At 48.3% G+C, this 21,314-nt stretch overlaps 1 protein-coding gene across 3 annotated transcripts; it reads left to right on the plus strand.

The window, feature by feature from the left end:
• Positions 1-485: 485 nt before the first annotated feature.
• Positions 486-20,732, plus strand: igfbp5 (insulin like growth factor binding protein 5). 3 transcript variants are annotated; one of them, XM_012970400.3, is made up of 5 exons: positions 487-1,131; positions 1,234-1,641; positions 14,583-14,779; positions 15,739-15,858; positions 16,001-20,732. In XM_012970400.3, exons 2-5 carry the CDS (start codon positions 1,305-1,307, stop codon positions 16,130-16,132), a joined length of 786 nt encoding a protein of 261 aa, XP_012825854.1. In that variant the 5' UTR covers positions 487-1,131; positions 1,234-1,304; the 3' UTR covers positions 16,133-20,732. The 3 variants fall into 3 exon arrangements, with proteins under 3 accessions (XP_031748507.1, XP_012825854.1, NP_001016042.1); XM_031892647.1 differs by having other exon boundaries at positions 486-1,641; NM_001016042.2 differs by lacking the exon at positions 487-1,131 and having other exon boundaries at positions 1,278-1,641; positions 14,583-14,647; positions 15,778-15,858; positions 16,001-16,346.
• The last annotated feature ends 582 nt before the right edge of the window (positions 20,733-21,314 follow it).

Here is a 21,314-nt window from a genome sequence, read left to right on the forward strand (position 1 = left end):
TGTCACAAACTTCTGTGATGATGCAATAGGGGGGTAAAGGGTGTGGCCAAGGCAGGATGCTCAGATATATAATATAGAGACTGGGGGGGGGGTGTAACTATAGAGGAAGAAGACCCTGTAACTACTGGGGGGGGTCCCAGTAAAAAGTCACTGCTTCTGCTGGGTTTAGTTGCGTTTCCCACTGCCCAGGAACGTTGGCACTAAGTACCTGGCAGGGAAAGGGTTAATGTTGTTGAGGTTTGGGGGGGGGGCTCTAAAATGATATAGCTGTAGAACCTTTTTAGTTGCAACCAGCGCAGTGGGCGTGGCCACCTTCACCCCCAAACCACAACACAACGGGTTAAACCGATAAAAGAAAAAAGTTAAGGAATGTTAACCCTTAACTCCCCCGCTCCAAACTGAACTTGACGTAAAAGTCTCTTTCCTCCAGCTGTCTCTTTTCCCCCTCTGCCCCAGCCTCTCCCAGTCTAGAGACGCTGCTGAGCGCAAACGCAGGGGAAACGCGCAGTCGGGTTTTTAACGCTCAGTCGCTGCTGCTGCTGGCAGGAAGGGGTTAAATGGAAAGGCGAGCGCTGCAGCCCGGCTCTCCAGGGCTGGATATTGCTTAGTTACTGGCATCTTTTCAGACTGGGTGTCTGATATCAGATTGCATCTAAAGCCTGGCAGCCAGCCAGTGGCAGTCTATTTAAAAAAGCCCTTGGTAGCGCTGCAGCCAGCAGTCTCTCCGAATCGCCTGCCCTGCTGGAAGCTACCGACTCCTATTCCCCGACTCGCACACTTTGCTCAAGTGATTCCAACAGCTGATTTTTTTTTTTCGAGAAATATACAAATATATATATATATATATATATAAACCAAACTAAGACTTGCGATTTAGAGAATTTTCACCCAAAGTTGCAAAGCGATTTTGTGTTGTTTTTTTTTTACACTAAGAAAATCTTTGCAGCTGAATCAATAGAATTTGGGACCTGGTGATTTTTTTTTTTTCCCTGTTTCTTGCACTTTGGTTTGTTCCAGGCTGGTCCATTTTTTTTTTCTTGCAACCTGTTGCAGAGAGGGGGGAAAGAAGCAGCGATCTGGCTGCAGCCGCAGGTCCCTGATTTATAAAGTCTGCTGAGCAGATCTAAGTGGGTGAGTGCAGATTTAGGGGGGGCTTTTTTGATATCCCATATACAGTTTTGGAGTTGGCATTTTTTTGAGCCCCCCCACCCTTTTTTTTTTTTGTCTCCACAGAGGGGCGACCCCATTACAGGTTGGAAAGCGCAAGTTGTATCTGACTTGCAGTAGGGGCAGCGCTAAACCCTATGGAAATGTTGGTGCCAGCCTTGCTGTTGGTCTCTTTGTGCCTAGGGCAGTGCCAGGCTCTGGGCTCCTTTGTGCACTGTGAGCCCTGCGATGATAAAGCCATGTCTATGTGCCCCCCGACCCCGGTGGGCTGTGAGCTGGTGAAGGAGCCGGGCTGCGGCTGCTGCATGACGTGCGCCCTGGCGGAGGGGCACAGGTGCGGGGTATACACAGAGCATTGCGCCAAGGGGTTGCGCTGCCTGCCCGAGCAAGGAGAGGAGAAGCCCCTACACGCCCTGCTGCACGGCCGGGGGGTCTGCCTCAACCTGAAGAACCACAGAGACCAAAGCAAAATAGGTAGGTGAGAGCTACATACCCAGGGGTCGGCGGGGGTCGGGAGAGTCGCAGCAGCTGCAGAACCTCTTGTCTGTTACATTCATTAACCTGCGCTGTGGGGTTAATAACGACTGCGGTTCTGCAGTAGCCAAAGTCTTATCTGACTTGCCCCCAAAAGCATTTAACTCTTTAGGTGCTGAAGTTTGGCTGCTAAGTGTAAAAATGGAATAATATTGCTTGAAAGTGTTAGACAACATGCCCCCCCAGTATGTAATCTGTGACACCCCCCCCCAGTATGTAATCTGTGACCCCCCCCCAGTATGTAATCTGTGACCCCCCCCCCAGTATGTAATCTGTGACCCCCCCCCAGTATGTAATCTGTGACCCCCCCCCCAGTATGTAATCTGTGACCCCCCCCCAGTATGTAATCTGTGACCCCCCCCCCAGTATGTAATCTGTGACCCCCCCCAGTATGTAATCTGTGGACCCCCCCCCCAGTATGTAATCTGTGACCCCCCCCCCCAGTATGTAATCTGTGGACCCCCCCCCCAGTATGTAATCTGTGACCCCCCCCAGTATGTAATCTGTGACCCCCCCCAGTATGTAATCTGTGACCCCCCCAGTATGTAATCTGTGACCCCCCCCCAGTATGTAATCTGTGACCCCCCCCAGTATGTAATCTGTGACCCCCCCCAGTATGTAATCTGTGACCCCCCCCAGTATGTAATGCTGTGACCCCCCCCAGTATGTAATCTGTGACCCCCCCCAGTATGTAATCTGTGACCCCCCCCAGTATGTAATCTGTGACCCCCCCCCAGTATGTAATCTGTGACCCCCCCCCAGTAATGTAATCTGTGGACCCCCCCCCAGTATGTAATCTGTGACCCCCCAGTATGAATCGTGACCCCCCCCAGTATGTAATCTGTGACCCCCCCTCAGTATGTAATCTGTGACCCCCCCCAGTATGTTATCCCCCCCCCCCGCTGTAATAGGGAAGGGGTTATCTGCAAGCAGAATCCTATTCCTGGTTCAAGGGTGCAGCGCAGAAGGAGTTAATAGAGTTTACATATGGGAATCCTTTAACCCTTTCACACCTGTCTGACTGACGTTACAGTAGGATTCCAGCTGGGAAGCTACAGAGCAGGGTTGCCAGGGTGGTGCTGAACTACACACCCCGTATATATCTATATACAGGGCAGAGTGTATATATATATATATATATATATGTATGTGTGTATATATAATATATATAGGGCAGAGATATGAAACCCTTCACTGGTTAAAATCCCAGAATCCCACAAATAACTAAAGGCTGTCAGAGATGCAGAGAGTTGTAGTTGCGCATCAGGTGAAGAGCCAGTTCCTGACATGGGGTATTAGAAAATGCCCTGTTACCCACTTACCCTATGCCCAGCCCACAGGTGCAGGGGGTGGAGTTTCAAACAAGCCCCCCTGAATATTTGCTTGCCACCTCAAATTCCATTGGCTGCACGGCTAATTAAGGGTTAAATGAGAGGCACACTCAGTGGCTGCACAAGCATTCCAATGAGCTGCTAATTAACCCCGCACAGTGTGGAGTTTGACAGCCCTGCTCCACCCCTTTGCACACAAACGGTTAATTGATTCTGCCTTTACCCCCTGGGGGAGAATCCTCCAGCACCTGAGGGGTTAACCTGATATGTCATCTATAGGATTCGGTTTTGAAGGTTTGCGTTGCATTCTCCTAAGGGCATCGGAGGGTTAAATCCCAACTGCCTGTACTTTTTATTGGCCGCCCAACCCTTCCTGCTTGCGCCTAATTAAATTGCCATGTGCTCGGGTTAACCCTTTGCTGCCCAAAGGGAAACTGCCAGCCCACTCCAGTGTATATATAGGGCAAGATATCTCCAGCTGTTACTGAAATACATTTCCCAGAATCCTCTGTTAGTGATGGCCAGCACAACTGGATAGCCAGGACCCTGCACTGCCCCCCCCCCCCCCCCCTAGATCAGGGGGCCCCCTTTCCCAAAATTCCACTATTGCTAGTATGTAAGCCAGGGGCTATGTTACTACAACTCCCAGCATACCTTTCCAGTCGGACGATGCTGAGAGTAGTAGTTCTTGCAGAGGGACAATGAAAGTAGCCGTTGGCTTTCTGGGGATTCTGGGAGTTGTAGTTCAACAGCTCAAAGGGGCCAATTTGTTTTTTTTTTTGGTTTCTGCCCCTTTTCTCCAGCAGCTGCCCCAGCGGAGGATGCTGGGATCTGTAGTTTGGCAGTAACTTGTCTTTAACAATTTAAATGGTTTATTTAACCCATAGCTTCCCGGTGTGCTACTGAAGCCTCCCCAATGCCCCAGCCCCTCCCTCTGCCTCTAGATTAACCTCCTCATTACCTGGGTGTTGCTCCCATTGTGACAAGTGACCCGTCCGGTTATGGGGACAGAATAGTGTCAGTGAGTCGGGCGAGTGACAGGCGGGACCCGCCCCTTGAAGAACAAGAACCAGAATTTTGGGTTTCTCAGTGCGACAGGTCAGGAGAGTGTTGCTAAATGCTGCTGCCTGCCAGCTCTGGCACTTACACCCCTGTGTCGGCTGCGGGGGTTAAGCTGGCAGTTTTTGGCAGGTAGGTTTAGGCTGCTTGCACAGAAATGGTTATGGATCCGGCTGTGACATTGGGCCAGTCGGTAGCACAGCTGACTTGCCCCCCCCCCACCCTGCGGCTTCCAAGCTATTGTACTACAAGTCCCAGCATCCCCTGCAAGGTACCCATAGCAGTGGCACAGGGAATAGGGGGTCACATTTGTGCAGTAGGGGGTCACATTGTAGAACAGGTGGGTCACTATATGGCACAGGGAATAGGGGGTCACTATATGGCACACGGAATAGGGGGTCACATTGTAGAACAGGTGGGTCACTATATAGCAAAGGGAATAGGGGTCACATTCTGGAATAGGGGGTCACATTGTAGAACAGGTGGGTCACTATATAGCAAAGGGAATAGGAGTCACTATATAGAACAGGTGGGTCACTATATAGCAAAGGGAATAGGGGTCACTATATATAACAGGTGGGTCACTATAGGGCAAAGGGAATAGGGGTCACTATATATAACAGGTGGGTCACTATAGGGCAAAGGGAATAGGGCCACTATATAGAACAGGTGGGTCACTATATGGCATAAGGAAGGTGGGGGGTGTCTGACTGTAGAACAGGTGGGTAATTCACTAGCAAGTGCAGAAATGGGGGTGTCAGTCTGTAACCCAGGTGGGTCACTCGTATGTATATAGGGAAAAGGGGGTCAGTCCGAGGCACAGGTGGGTCCCTCCATAGCGTAGACTGAAATGAGGGGGTCAGAGGGAGGCACAGGTGTCTCTCAGGGCTGGTGCAGTGCCCAGGTGTGTGCCCCAGGGGCATCCAACCAGCACCCTCCAGCTGTCAAGCCCCCATAACATTCCTCAGCTGCTTGCCAATCACATGAATGGAAACTGACAGTCACGGGCCAAAAACCACCTGTCACCGGCGGTTTCCAGTCATGTCAATGACAGCCGGCACAGTGGGGTGTCAGAAAGCTACATGTGTACTTGCCCTTTAACTGCATTGCCCAGAGTGCCCAGACAGCAACTGCAGATTGGCTAGCCATGTATTACATTTACAGGCCTGAGAGAGAATGGGGCAGGATTGGCTAAACGCCATTAATTCCATAAATAGTTCCAGCCCATGACATTTGCCCTGCAGGGCGACAGGTACCTTGTTACTTTGGCTCTGATTCCCATTGGCTGCTTCCTGGCAGAGGGGTAAGGATATTAAGGAGATTATAACACAACAGGAGGGTTATGGGAGAAGAGCCAGTTAGAAGGACAATGGCTGAAACTCTCGGCTGAGCCTGTTGCTCTTTCATAGACAAGTGGAAGGGGCTGAAGCTAAAGGAAATCATTTGGGAAATATAATGGGTGCCGGGAGTGAAGGAGTTAAAGGCGGCCAGTCCACCTGCAGGAGCGCAGCTGCATCGCATTAATATCCTGCGTGTGTGAATCCTGCACCATCCTGACACCCTGTGCTGGGGATCTATAGATGCAGCCTGGGAGCGAGGCCTGAAAGCTGTATAGTGGCCTGGGGCTGTTGTACCATGGGCCGGGGCTTTTATACAGTGGGCTGGGGCTGTTGTACCATGGGCCGGGGCTTTTATACAGTGGGCTGGGGCTGTTGTACCATGGGCCGGGGCATTTATACAGTGGCCTGGGGCTGTTGTACCATGGGCCGGGGCTTTTATACAGTGGGCTGGGGCTGTTGTACCATGGGCCGGGGCTTTTATACAGTGGGCTGGGGCTGTTGTACCATGGGCCGGGGCTTTTATACAGTGGGCTGGGGCTGTTGTACCATGGGCCGGGGCTTTTATACAGTGGCCTGGGGCTGTTGTACCATGGGCCGGGGCTTTTATACAGTGGGCTGGGGCTGTTGTACCATGGGCCGGGGCATTTATACAGTGGCCTGGGGCTGTTGTACCGTGGGCCGGGGCTGTTGTACCGTGGGCCGGGGCTGTTGTACCATGGGCCGGGGCTGTTGTACCATGGGCCGGGGCTGTTGTACCATGGGCCGGGGCTGTTGTACCATGGGCCGGGGCTTTTATACAGTGGGCCGGGGCTGTTGTACCATGGGCCGGGGCTGTTGTACCATGGGCCGGGGCTTTTATACAGTGGGCTGGGGATGCCATACAGGGATTCAGGGCTGTTGTTCCGTGGGCTGGGGCTGTTGTTCCGTGGGCCGGGGCTGTTGTTCCGTGGGCCGGGGCTGTTGTTCCGTGGGCCGGGGATGCCATACAGTGATTCGGGGCTGTTGTACCATGGGCCGGGGCTTGGGCTTTTATACAGTGGGCCAGGGTTGTATAGAGTGGGCTGGGGATGACTTTGAAACCCTGGCATGGCAGGGATCAGCTCTCTTGAGTGAAGGACTGGAGACTGGGAATGCCCCGGGGGCCCCCATGTCACTGGTCGCTGAAGAGATCATCAGCTCTTCATACCATATACCTGCATGTGATTGGGCAGTGCCAGGCGGCTGGGGGACAGCAGCACCGTTTGCCCTACCTGAGGCTCTTTGTACATGGCAGCTCCTAGTAGCCTTATACTGGCCCTGCTCCATGCCCGGCCGGCCCATGTATGACCACCTGTAGGGCCACATCCCTCATCTTGTAAGCAGTGAATTTTCTAGTGCATGTACAGAAGGATAAAGCCCCCCCCCCTTGAGCTTTCATACATTGCGCCCTGTGCGGCCTCTCGAGTCCCCCCTGCGCTAAAAAAAACAGATGCAGCGAGATCCCTGTTTATTGTGATTTGAGAGAGAGAGCGAGGAGGGAGAAGTTCCCCTTTAGACAGAGTGTTGGTGGGGGGGGGGGGGGGTTAGGCTGCAAGGTGTGCAGGGGGAGGGGGGGGGTGAAAATAAAGAGTAAAGACCATGGAGACAGAGATGGCTTTGGAGCAGAAGCCTGTGGTTTGGTTAACCCTTCACCTCCCAGACAAAAGAGCATTCTAATATAAACAGTGGGGGCAAAGCATTTCTGGTCCCACAGCGCCACCAACAGGCCAGAGCGCAACTAAATTATCAACAGCCCCAAACCTATTCCCAGTGGAGCCAGGGGCAAATCCCAGGGGGCAGCACAATGGCACCCTAGCCAATGCTCTGTCCTTAGGGCAGGGTTACAGGCTGCTATTTTAGGGACCTCTGGGTGCAGATGGATATAACCAGCTGTTGGCACCCAACATCACCATTCTCCTTAGTAATGTTTCCAACTGTGGGTGTTGTAGGGCAATCTAGCCGCTAATAATGCTGGGAAATGTAGTTTAACAACACCCAAAGGTCCACAGAGTTTGCCCAAAAGTACAAAGAATCCATTAAATGCCAACTTAGCAATACATGTAATGGATTTGCCAGATGTGCACAAAATCCGGTGCAGTCGGCAGCAGCTAATAAGGAATTTCATATGTTTCAGCTATAAAGGAGCAGATACTGGGGGTTTGGGCACCTTGTGTGCGGATTCCATTACTGGCCCCTGTGGTTGTGAACTTGTTAAAAGGCTTTTACCCCCCCCCCCCCCCCCCAGGGGCTTGTAGGTGGGGGAGGGGGCCGAGCAGGTGTGTGTGCCGAATGGGCACTTGGAGGGGAAGGTTTTGTTTGGAAAGGTCAGAGATATGGGGAAGGGCTGTGTTTCCACAGCTGATATCCATGGTGAAACGAGGGGATTCACTGAGCCACAGAGAGTTCACTGTTTGTTTTTATCCCCTTGACCCGCAGCACTTACCCAGGCTATTTAAATCCCACCGTTGATAATAACTCTCTGCAGCCCCCCCCTCTCTGCATTCCTCCCCTGCAGCCTGACAACTGCCTGACCCCCCAAATCTGCCCCTCGCCCCCCTCTGGGGCCACACTGTGTGGGAACCAATATTTACATAGAGTTGCGCTGTTTGGCCTTCAACCCCTGCAAGGTGCAGTTCTGCCTTGTCCTACTCTCCCTTCCCTGCCCCAGTCCCTTCCCAGAGGCTATTATCCCCCCACTGCTACTATAGGCACCATCTCTCCCTACTATACCTGCTATCCCACAGCCCCAGTCCCTTCCCAGAGGCTATTATCCCCCCACTGCTACTATAGGCACCATCTCTCCCTACTATACCTGCTATCCCACAGCCCCAGTCCCTTCCCAGAGGCTATTATCCCCCCACTGCTACTATAGGCACCATCTCTCCCTACTATACCTGCTATCCCACAGCCCCAGTCCCTTCCCAGAGGCTATTATCCCCCCACTGCTACTATAGGCACCATCTCTCCCTACTATACCTGCTATCCCACAGCCCCAGTCCCTTCCCAGAGGCTATTATCCCCCCACTGCTACTATAGGCACCATCTCTCCCTACTATACCTGCTATCCCACAGCCCCAGTCCCTTCCCAGAGTCTATTATCCCCCCACTGCTACTATAGGCACCATCTCTCCCTACTATACCTGCTATCCCACAGCCCCAGTCCCTTCCCAGAGGCTATTATCCCCCCACTGTTACTATAGGCACCATCTCTCCCTACTATACCTGCTATCCCACAGCCCCAGTCCCTTCCCAGAGGCTATTATCCCCCCACTGTTACTATAGGCACCATCTCTCCCTACTATACCTGCTATCCCACAGCCCCAGTCCCTTCCCAGAGGCTATTATCCCCCCACTGTTACTATAGGCACCATCTCTCCCTACTATACCTGCTATCCCACAGCCCCAGTCCCTTCCCAGAGGCTATTATCCCCCCACTGTTACTATAGGCACCATCTCTCCCTACTATACCTGCTATCCCACAGCCCCAGTCCCTTCCAGAGACTATTATCCCCCCACTGCTACTATAGGCACCATCTCTCCCTACTATACCTGCTATCCCACAGCCCCAGTCCCTTCCCAGAGGCTATTATCCCCCCACTGCTACTATAGGCACCATCTCTCCCTACTATACCTGCTATCCCACAGCCCCAGTCCCTTCCCAGAGGCTATTATCCCCCCCACTGCTACTATAGGCACCATCTCTCCCTACTATACCTGCTATCCCACAGCCCCAGTCCCTTCCCAGAGGCTATTATCCCCCACTGCTACTATAGGCACCATCTCTCCCTACTATACCTGCTATCCCACAGCCCCAGTCCCTTCCCAGAGGCTATTATCCCCCCACTGTTACTATAGGCACCATCTCTCCCTACTATACCTGCTATCCCACAGCCCCAGTCCCTTCCCAGAGGCTATTATCCCCCCACTGTTACTATAGGCACCATCTCTCCCTACTATACCTGCTATACCACAGCCCCAGTCCCTTCCCAGAGGCTATTATCCCACTGCTACTATAGGCACCATCTCTCCCTACTATACCTGCTATCCCACAGCCCCAGTCCCTTCCCAGAGGCTATTATCCCCCCACTGCTACTATAGGCACCATCTCTCCCTACTATACCTTGTACTGACCTCCTACACCACCAGTCATTCCATTTACCACTTGTTACTGGGACAGCTTTCCCATGAGTATTATATACCCAGAAGGTGAATAACAGCCGCCTATGGACAAAACCCTACAAGTGAGTGTCAACATCAGCACCTAAGTGTGAATAACTGTCTGGGTGACCAAACGATCCGTGTATGCTGCAGACCATGCTAGTTTGCTCGGAAGCACTTGGAGATGTAGGTTTAATAGCAAATTGGCCTATTGATCCAGTGTTGGGATAAACAGGGAGGGGTGAGGAGGCAACTTTAGGGGCCACTGGATGACAGCGCCTAGATAGTGTTCTTATCAGTTGCCCTGCTACAACCCCCAGCATATACCGGTTGCCCCCAGATTCAGGGGGTTATGAGTATTTCACATTAATATCCCTGCATTAACCTTAGAGTTATTATACCACCCCCAGGATATTCATGCAGCCTTGTATGGAATATCTTGGCAAGCTCAGTGCCAGCTGTGTCAGAGGCTACCAGCTGTGTCAGAGGCTACCAGCCAAAAGGGTCGATCTCGTTTGGATATTGCAAGCTCCATGCTGTAAAAGGGCCATTTGTGAGAGTTACGCGAGGTCCCTGCTGTGGGACACGTAATTGCAGCCTGGGGCCGGGGGCAAACAAGGGAAGGACTGTGTGTGACTCATAGGAAGAGCAACATGGCGTAACGGCCCTGCGGTTTGTCACGTTTGTGTAATCGAGGATCAGCTGCGGTTTTTATTTGCTCAGCAATGGAGTGAATCCCAATATGATTTGCCCCTGGGAACTGGGTCACACTACGCAGCTATGGGCTGGGAAGCTGAATCATGGTGGGACAGCGCCACGTTGCCTTTAATTGGGCGCTTACAGGAATCCGCAGGCCGCGTAGCTGGACCATAGGGGTATTTACAAAGCTGGTGCAACCCGCTAAGGGGTCCCTGGTATCCCTGCCAGTTCCAGGCCAATGGCAATTCAACATGCATTCATTGGCGTTATTCATTGGAGCAGGCCACGGGGTGCATGGGCGTGATTTTCTGATTGGTCCATGTTTGTAAATAAGGCAGTAACGATGCTTTTGGGAAATATTCCCCGCCTTCCCCTATAAAGTCTAAACCCACGGGGAACCAATAATAATTATAGATTCAGCTCCTAATATTCTCATTAGACAAATATTTACACAAAAGTAGGAGTATGGCGCATTGAAAGGGCTGGCACAGCAAATGGAGCCAAATCCTTCATCAGGGATAGTTACCCTTTAAAAAACAGGGGGCCGGTGGAGGAATAAGGATAGAAGTAGCTATTGGGGGGCTAGGGGAGCAGCGCAGGGTGGCATGGGTGGCATGGGTGGCAATGACATGACCAGAGTGGGGTCAGAGCTGCCGGGGGAGACGGCGCTGCCAAGTGGCGGAGGTGGGAGAGACGGGAGCAGAACATGGCTAATGCCTCTGGATTAACCTCCAGCAGAAATAATCACAGTGCGGTGTCACCGGAGCCGAGATATAAGGTCATTCCGGGACAGTCATATTCATAGTGTGACATTAACTCCCTGCAGCCCAGTACTGCTCTCGGCATAGTAATCTCGGTCTCTTCGCTCTTGAAATGGTGTAGTACGTGTGTTGCAGGAGTCGGAACTGGCAGTGCAGGGAATATAAACAGACAGATACTGCTTTCACTAGCCATTCACAAATGTGGCTGCATGGCTTGGACTGGGGGCATCTCGAAGGCCTCACTCGCCAACTGGAGGATCATTGGAGGGTTCATTTGTTCATAGCTATGAGCATCTCGGCAGGTTTTATTGGCCAGTGATCTGAATGGTAAAGGGGAACTTAAACAACCATTCCAATAAGAATAGCCCCCTGAATGTGGGGAAACCCTAGGGGATAGCCTTCCTACCATGGGGGATAGCCTACCTACCATGGGGGATAGCCTTCCTACCATGGGGGATAGCCTTCCTACCATGGGGGATAGCCTTCCTACCATGGGGGATAGCCTTCCTACCATGGGGGATAGCCTTCCTACCATGGGGGATAGCCTTCCTACCATGGGGGATAGCCTTCCTACCATGGGGGATAGCCTTCCTACCATGGGGGATAGCCTTCCTACCATGGGGGATAGCCTTCCTACCATGGGGGATAGCCTTCCTACCATGGGGGATAGCCTACCTACCATGGGGGATAGCCTACCTACCATGGGGGATAGCCTTCCTACCATGGGGGATAGCCTTCCTACCATGGGGGATAGCCTTCCTACCATGGGGGATAGCCTTCCTACCATGGGGGATAGCCTTCCTACCATGGGGGATAGCCTTCCTACCATGGGGGATAGCCTTCCTACCATGGGGGATAGCCTTCCTACCATGGGGGATAGCCTTCTTACCATGGGGGATAGCCTTCTTACCATGGGGGATAGCCTTCCTACCATGGGGGATAGCCTCCCTACCATGGGGAATAGCCTTCTTACTATGGGGATAGATGTCATGCTGCTCGTCACAGGCAGTGACGGGGAACCATGTAGCCCTGCCCTATGGGGAGGAGGTCGGCTGACTCAGCAGGAGTGAGGGTTGGCTCGACCTGACCCGTAACTCTGTAACCGTGACCTGCACAGCTGTTAGTGGGGTCCCAAGGGGATCACTGCAGGATCCTTAAGGCATTTTACTGTTTAATTCTAATGGATTACAATGGAATCAATGTTCTTTACATGGTAAGCAAAATGCCTGCGCTTGTCCTTTAAACAAGAGAATGAAATAGAAGAATAAATGCCAGCTGGTGTTCATTTGCGGTGCTCTACTGCCCCCATCTGGCCTCTCACTGTTTCTCCATAGGGATCAGATCTGCTGCCCTTGGTAGAGTTTACAGCATGGGGAAACATCTGACTGTGCATTTAAACATATTTTGTTTTTCTTTATGATGGAAACACTTTAACAAATCCAAATGAGTGACGTCTGACCTTCTGTTCAAATTTGAGGATAAATCCATGTTATACATAGCAGGCCGGTCCCCTTTACTTTGCCGAATCCTGTCATTGCACGCTGTGGGGACTAAATATATCACATTACTCCCTGAAAAAAAATCTCATTATTTTCAGAGGAATAATGCTCACCGCCCTTGTCATGTTTTCACATGCTTGGATCATTCCCAGAATCCTTTGCAGTGGCACTGAGCTGGAACATGCTACACGGGGCACAATAGTGTGTGAGCTCCATTAGTTCTTTGTATATGGATATTAGCTCATGTCCTTGTCTGGGGGGGGGGGGCAGGGCCCCCGTGTTCATTCAGTGAATAGCTTATTGTGTGCCCAGAACATTCCGTCTCTGTATATTTGTATTTATACATATGGGTAGGGGGTGCCATAGTGTTTCCCTTAGACAGTACAGTATGGGGGTACAGCTTATTGTGTGCCCAGAACATTCCCTCTCTGTATATTTGTATTTATACATATGGGTAGGAGGTGCCATAGTGTTTCCCTTAGACAGTACAGTATGGGGGTACAGCTTATTGTGTGCCCAGAACATTCCCTCTCTGTATATTTGTATTTATACATATGGGTAGGAGGTGCCATAGTGTTTCCCTTAGACAGTACAGTATGGGGGTACAGCTTATTGTGTGCCCAGAACATTCCTTCTCTGTATATTTGTATTTATACATATGGGTAGGGGGTGCCATAGTGTTTCCCTTAGACAGTACAGTATGGGGGTACAGCTTATTGTGTGCCCAGAACATTCCTTCTCTGTATATTTGTATTTATACATATGGGTAGGGGGTGCCATAGTGTTTCCCTTAGACAGTACAGTATGGGGGTACAGCTTATTGTGTGCCCAGAACATTCCTTCTCTGTATATTTGTATTTATACATATGGGTAGGGGGTGCCATAGTGTTTCCCTTAGACAGTACAGTATGGGGGTACAGCTTATTGTGTGCCCAGAACATTCCCTCTCTGTATATTTGTATTTATACATATGGGTAGGGGGTGCCATAGTGTTTCCCTTAGACAGTACAGTATGGGGGTACAGCTTATTGTGTGCCCAGAACATTCCTTCTCTGTATATTTGTATTTATACATATGGGTAGGGGGTGCCATAGTGTTTCCCTTAGACAGTACAGTATGGGGGTACAGCTTATTGTGTGCCCAGAACATTCCTTCTCTGTATATTTGTATTTATACATATGGGTAGGGGGTGCCATAGTGTTTCCCTTAGACAGTACAGTATGGGGGTACAGCTTATTGTGTGCCCAGAACATTCCTTCTCTGGATATTTGTATTTATACATATGGGTAGGGGGTGCCAAGTTTTTAGACAGCCCTATGAAAGAATATAAGCATTGTGACTGACAGCCAGTTAGACAGTATATACATATAGCCTATGTTGGAGCTGCCAGTGTTTCTATTAAGCTAAGAGACATCGGATCTCCGGGGTATGTGTTTAGGATCAGTGGCGGAACAGTGGGGGGACACTATGTGCATTGAAGGACAATAGAAAGTAGAAATTTTATCCTCCCAGTAAAGGGCACAGAGTTCATTCTGGAAACTGGAGAAAATCTTGGGAATAACAAAGGCCTGCAGAAATCCCAAAAACCGTAGGCTTAGGATCAAATGGGTCGGAGATTATAAAGTCAGTGGCAATGACAGATTGTCTGGAACCAGGTGCTTCTTGTCTGTCATCAGATTCTGTCTCTCGGCAATTGCTCTGTTGCCTTAGGAGTGTTTCAAGGGATAATCCCATCTCCAAATTTCCATTTCAGAATCCTCGTTGCATTTTATTTGCACTTCGAAATAATTCCTGACAGTTCTAAAAAAAATAGTTTATAAATCTAGACATTTTGTTTTGCCTTCCTAAGCTTCCTTATGTCGGTTACTCTGTTATTTCATTATTTAGAATCTTATCCATAAAGCAGGGGGCTATTTTTTCTGAAACCCAAGTGAAACTTTTGTTTTTAGAACCAAACAAATAATTTTTATTTATGATAACTGTGGTCTTATAATGATTCAACTTTTTCTTGTGCAGATTCAATCGAAGAACCGACCACCTCAGAAACAGACGATCTGTATCCGTCCAAGCACCGTGGAAAGATGAGGCTTACAGACCAAAAAGCCATAGCCCTTAATACTTTCCGCCAAAAGAAACAGTCTCAGTCCAGGATTGTGTCTGTGGAAAAAGTCCAGTCTCCCTCGACTCCGGAACACAGTATTGAGATTGACATGGTAAATGGCCTCCAGAAATGTGTATTTGGGTAAACTGATTTGTTATTAGTATGTATCCAGCTGGTAATAGCCTCTGGGAAGGGACTGGGACTGTGGGATAGCGGGTATAGTAGGGAGAGATGGTGCCTATAGTAACAGTGGGGGGATAATAGCCTCTGGGAAGGGACTGGGGCTGTGGGATAGCAGGTATAGTAGGGAGAGATGGTGCCTATAGTAGCAGTGGGGGGATAATAGCCTCTGGGAAGGGACTGTGGCTGTGGGATAGCAGGTATAGTAGGGAGAGATGGTGCCTATAGTAGCAGTGGGGGGATAATAGCCTCTGGGAAGGGACTGGGGCTGTGGGATAGCAGGTATAGTAGGGAGAGATGGTGCCTATAGTAGCAGTGGGGGGATAATAGCCTCTGGGAAGGGACTGGGGCTGTGGGATAGCAGGTATAGTAGGGAGAGATGGTGCCTATAGTAGCAGTGGGGGGATAATAGCCTCTGGGAAGGGACTGGGGCTGTGGGATAGCAGGTATAGTAGGGAGAGATGGTGCCTATAGTAGCAGTGGGAGGATAATAGCCTCTGGGAAGGGACTGGGGCTGTGGGATAGCAGGTATAGTAGGGAGAGATGGTGCCTATAGTAGCAGTGGGGGGATAATAGTCTCTGGGAAGGGACTGGGGCTGTGAGATAGCAGGTATAGTAGGGAGAGATGGTGCCTATAGTAGCAGTGGGGGGATAATAGCCTCTGGGAAGGGACTGGGGCTGTGGGATAGCAGGTATAGTAGGGAGAGATGGTGCCTATAGTAGCAGTGGGGGGATAATAGCCTCTGGGAAGGGACTGGGACTGTGGGATAGCAGGTATAGTAGGGAGAGATGGTGCCTATAGTAGCAGTGGGAGGATAATAGCCTCTGGGAATCGTTGTTGCCCTACCATTGGTTACCATTTTCTAACCGAGTTATTCCCTGGAATTTCAGGGCCCATGCCGTCGACAAGTGGAGACCCTCATGCAGGAGATGAAGCTGTCCCATCGCGTTTACCCAAGAGCTTTTTACCTTCCTAACTGTGACAGAAAGGGGTTTTTCAAAAGAAAACAGGTAAGAAGCTGAATTGTTGGAGAAAAGGGGATCATTCCAAAAAACGGTTTCATTCGTTCTAGTCTTTGATTCGTGGGTGGCAGGTTGCGTCTCTTGAACTTTGAAGTGCAAAATGTGATTGTTGTATTTCCTTTTCCTGCAGTGCAAACCTTCCCGAGGCCGCAAGCGTGGGCTTTGCTGGTGCGTTGATAAATACGGCTTGAAGCTGCCCGGGATCGATTACGTCAATGGGGACCTGCAATGCCACAGCTTTGATAGCAGCAACACAGAATGATCCCCTCTCCGTCTCCGTATTTGTTCGACCCTGAAGATGATCACTTGTGCTTTTTATTTTTCTTGGGTGTCCTAAAGGATAATCTCTTGTTTTTTATTTTTTACATTTGTTTTCTTCCTCATCTCATTGGCAAAAAATGGTGGAACATTCCACAAAAAAGAGAATATGACTATCCAAGGGCAAGAATGTTTTTGAATGAATTCTGGAGGACACAGAGAAATAATATTTGCTTCTGTAGGAATCAAGGAGAAAGTGTCGGCTCAGGAGACCCCTCAACCTAAACCCACCCACCAGAAATGCACTGTTTCCCATTTCTCTCTTATTTTTTGTAATAATTCTAAAATGCCTTTATAGCTGAGAGGGGGGGAAATTTTTATAAGCTTGGTTTTTGTTCCTTACTGTTCCTGCTCTGCTATCGACAGACAATGGTTTGGGCAAATAACATTTCAAGGAAAGGAATAGGTCATGATGTGGTTTGCTTGGCCTTGGGCATAAGAGCCCGCGAAGTGGTCATTACGAACCCATTCAGGAGACCTGAGTGGATGTGGTTTGGCTGTTTAAAAAAAAAAAACCCAAACGAAGGGTTAGACACAAAAGAGGCAACGGACCTCTTTGCAGTTGGGATGGTTAAGGTTATTTTGGAGGCTCCCAAGGAGTGGAGCAGGTTCCCCGTGACCATAATAAGCAAAGAGAAGCTACAATACGAGCAAACGATGTGCGACGAGTCAGCTAATGATAATTAGTCTTCACGTATTGACCTTAGATTTAAGCTTTCCTTTAATGTTAGCAGTCGGTGATTGGCTATGGGTGCAGGGGACACCCGCGCATAGTATACACAGGCAGAAAGTTAAGCTTCTGTATCGCATTTTTGTGACTTGTCACGTTAGAAGTAGTGGCATCTATTTTGGTGACTGTACCCTGCCCCGTGGCATCTGGGGTTTCCTATAATATACCCAGTGACTTTGTTGGTTGCGAGATTTAATACAAATTAAATATTTAAATTAGTTGCCAGCCCTAGCACTCAGAAAGGAATCTTTCCCAATTGCTTTATCCCAAAGCAGTAAGCTCTATGTCTTATTTGCTGAAAAGCTGTGACTTAGCTTTTTTTGTTTTGTTTTTTTGATATTGCTTATTTACCATCATTTTACACATTGATTCTATTGAAATATTAATGTGACCCATTGCTGACCCTCTTATTGTTGCTGGATCTTGCCTTGCATTACATTTCAGTTTATGAACAGCTTCTCCAAAGCTAAAGGGGGATCCTCTCAACTGCAGTCCCTGGGTGGTGGGGGCGGGAGGTGACTCCATCAGATCTATGACTGTTCCCCATTGTGCTTGGTGCTGTTATCAACTTTATGACGTTTCAATGATTTTGTTGAAAAATATAAGCTACAAAAAAGGAAAAAATGGAATGCATATACTTTTTGGAAGGGATGTAAGGCGGCCGCCATGTTGCTGGTACCCATTGATGGCCCATTGTGGCACAAACAGCGAGATGACTCAAGCTTTGCCCGAAGGCTTCAGATACCACTCCTGATTTTTGAGTCTTACAAACCCCTTGCATTAGCTTCTTTGTATAGTCACGCTGAACTTCAGTAGGTCATGTTTTTGGATAAACGAGGAAATGGACGGATCCCTTCTTGACAAAGAGTCTGGGGGAAAAAAAAACATATATCAGACACCATAACAATGTATGCAGACAAATCCCCCTCGGAATTCTTCGGGGGCAGTTGGTTGACTCTTCGTGGCATCCAAACTAACAAAGCCAGGAAACGCAAATGGATTTGGTGATTACAAGCCTTGGTTATTCTATTGCAAATCAATGGTTCAGCGGAATGTTCCTTTTTTTTTTTTTTTAAACTCAAGTTCAGGACTTTAGAAGACCAACGGTGTGCAATAGGCCTGGAAGACGTTTTCTATAATCATTGGTTTTCACAGTGGACTAGAGAAGTTACCACTGCATCTGGATGCAGGACTGTGGACTCTTCTCCAATGAAGTGCGTTGAACGATGGATGGCATTATCTCCGTAGCTGCCTTTAATCTTCATACTGGAGACTAAAAATAAAAGCACGACAATGAGTTAACGTGGACTTAGCTGAATGGACACTGCCGTATTAGTCCTGCCATACAGAACTCTTCTATGTTTCTCTTCGACTGGCAGGCGTTCTCAGCTAAAAACGGTTCCAATAGCTGGAGCCGCACAATGGTATCCTGTTGGCTTGGAACGGTAGAGAGACTTTTATTTTATTTTTTTTTAACACCCTTTTGTTTTAAGTGTTACTTTTGTTTTGTGTGGCCTGTACGACTTGCATACAAATGTGTCAAGTAAATGATTTCTTTTGTAAGGTACTGATTCATTAGAGGCCTCGCTCCAGCTAAGCGCACACTGTTTCCTAACACTTCAGGAAAGAAAATATTTGCTTTGACCCATTCCTTATACTGGAGATCCCAACCCTCTCTACTTTATATATCCTGTGTATCGCTATCAATTACATTCCCTCAACTCACTATGAGCTCATATTGTGGGCCCGGAACATTCCTTCTCCGTATCTATACAGGGAGCTTCCATATTGTTTCCTTTGTACACATCAGTAGCAAGGAAATCAATTTTAGCAGCTCGTATACCGATAAAGAATGCTCTTTGGTGCCACTCGATGCTCATCCATTTTGGTTAGACGAGAAATGCAAATGTACAGTTAAGGAAAGTTCTGTCCAGTCTATTCATTATTTTCTTTCTATGCGAGAAGATAAATGGAGCATGAGGGCCTGTTTAAGATGGGGCCTAGTTTCCCCTTTAAAGGCCACTGTTTGACTTTAAATGCAACAAGCAGGTGAAAGAAAATGTCTACACAAGAGCAGGTCAGATTTTGGCGTTATGGCAAAACCCATGTTTAGCGTTTATCGATAAGGTAGACTCTTTGGAAAGAAGGAAATGGAAGGGGGCCCCACTGCTAAAGTGGAGGGAAATAATGACCATATTTGTCTACTTTTGTCTAAAAATCCTAATATAATCACAGCAGGAAGGTGGTATCAAGAGATTGGCAGGAGTAGTAGCCTTTACAAGTCCTTAAGGTGAACTGTTGGGGTATTGTCCACCGTACCTTGATGTCCAAAAGTTCTCCCACTCTGTACTAGAAAGAGAAAGCACTGTGGTTTTCCATAAAAGAAAATTCTCTTTGTCTAGTGCAGGGATCCCCAACCTTTCTTACTCGTGAGCCACAGTCAAATGTAGAAAGGCTTGGAGAGCAACACAAGCACCATAAAAGTTCACGGAGGAGCCAAATAAGGGCTGTGATGGAGTGCATAGAGGCTCCCTAATAACCAATCAGCTTACAGGGGCTTTATTTGGTAGTAAGTCTTGTTTTTATTCAACCAAAACTTGCCCCCAAGTCAGGAATTCAAAAATAACTGCCTGGTTTGGGGGCACTGAGAGCAACATCCAAGGGGTTGGGGACATGTTGCCCCCGAGCCACTGGTTGGGGATCACTGGTCTAGTGTAAGCGAGTAACAAGCAGATTACCATTTGTCAATGGCTGACCAGGTGTCGGCAGCAGATTGACATTGTGCTCTACCACTGCCTTTGTTCTATACTTTATAGGACCAGGTTGTTGTGAGACGAAACTCAAAGGCAAACGTACTCTGTATGTTAATAGGAATTGGTCAAAGCAAATTCAGGCCTTGGAGAACAAACCTGTAGTTGTTCTGCTCCGGTCTCACGTCCTTTAGAAGCTTCTTCAGCAGAAAGAACGTCTCCGACGAAGGAGATTTCATTTACTGGAAAAGCCGTCGCCTCTTATTTTCTTTCCTAGTGGGGGGAAACGGTGCCCAATTAAACCTACATATAAGCATCTAAAATATAACGTGCTCGTTAGCATTATTTTCCTACAAATGTCTATTGTGCTGATGGAGGGAACGCACAGAGCTGGGGGAAAAAATATTTGTGAAAGCAATTTTTTTGCTCAAACAGCAGTATCACCTGTTTTTGTTTTTATTTTATTTTTTTCTCATCATGATAATTTTTTTTAACCACTACATCAGGAGTAATTTTTGCACTATTTTTATTTTATTTTTTTTAATAATCTCCTTTCACATTTCCTCTGCCAGTGGACGAAGTCTAGAACCGGTTCACCGTACACTTTCCAAAGCACTCTTACAGTTACGCGCCACGGTTTTGTGCTCCAACCACCAGCATTCACAGTTGTAATAACGACCTTTTTTTTGCTCTCATGTAACCCGCACCTCTGTTATACAGACTGTTGTAGCGCATTAGTAGCCGAATCACCATTACACTACATCCGTACATCATATTAGCCGGTATACAAAACAACTTAATAACAGAATTTAAAGAAAATTTAAAAAAAAAAAAAAAGAAAAAAAAAACAATTTTGTGGAAACTACACACAACTGAAATTGTAATTGCTGTTTTATATTTTGTACTTAATAAAAAGGAAAAAAAAAAATAATCTCACATTTTATTACAAAAAAGTGAAGATTGCTGTATACTATTTATTCATCTTATAATTTATGTTACTCTTTGATCTTTGTCTGTTTGTCCTGACAAAGCATTTATTTAATAAAGTTATGTATTCAAAGGTTTTTTTTATAAGCAGTGATTTTAAATGGAATTTAACTTTATATGCAACTCGAGTGTTTTAGTTCCTGAATGGGTTTCCCTCGTCCCTGGCTGACATGATAATTATGGTACAGTCACTTATTTGTGTGTGTCTCCTACTCCCATCTTAGTTCTCCCCAATTCCCTGTTCTCCCCCCTACTCTATTTCTTAGCTTTTCCTCCTTTGTCTCTCTTCTCCCTGAACCCCCCTTCTCCTTTTCTCATCCCCTCTCCTTTCCTTTTCTATTCCCCTCCCAACTGTTTGGCCTTACTCCCCCACATTCTCCCTCTTCTATATTTCTCCCCCCATTTGTCTCTCTACTCCCGAAACCCCTTTCCCTTCCCCTCTCTCCTTCTGTCTCTCATCCCCTCTCATTTCCTTTTCTATTCCCCTCCCAACTGTTTGGCCTTACTCCCCGAACCCCCTTTCCCTTCCCCTCTCTCCTTCTGTCTCTCATTCCTTCTCCTTTCCTTTTATGCCCCCCCAACTGTTTGGCCTTACTCCCCCCCCATCCTCCCTCTTCTCTCCCCTTTTATATATCTCTTCTTCTCCCCATTTCTCTCTA

Source organism: Xenopus tropicalis, chromosome 9 (assembly GCF_000004195.4).
Source record: "Xenopus tropicalis strain Nigerian chromosome 9, UCB_Xtro_10.0, whole genome shotgun sequence".
Lineage (NCBI taxonomy): Eukaryota > Metazoa > Chordata > Amphibia > Anura > Pipidae > Xenopus > Xenopus tropicalis.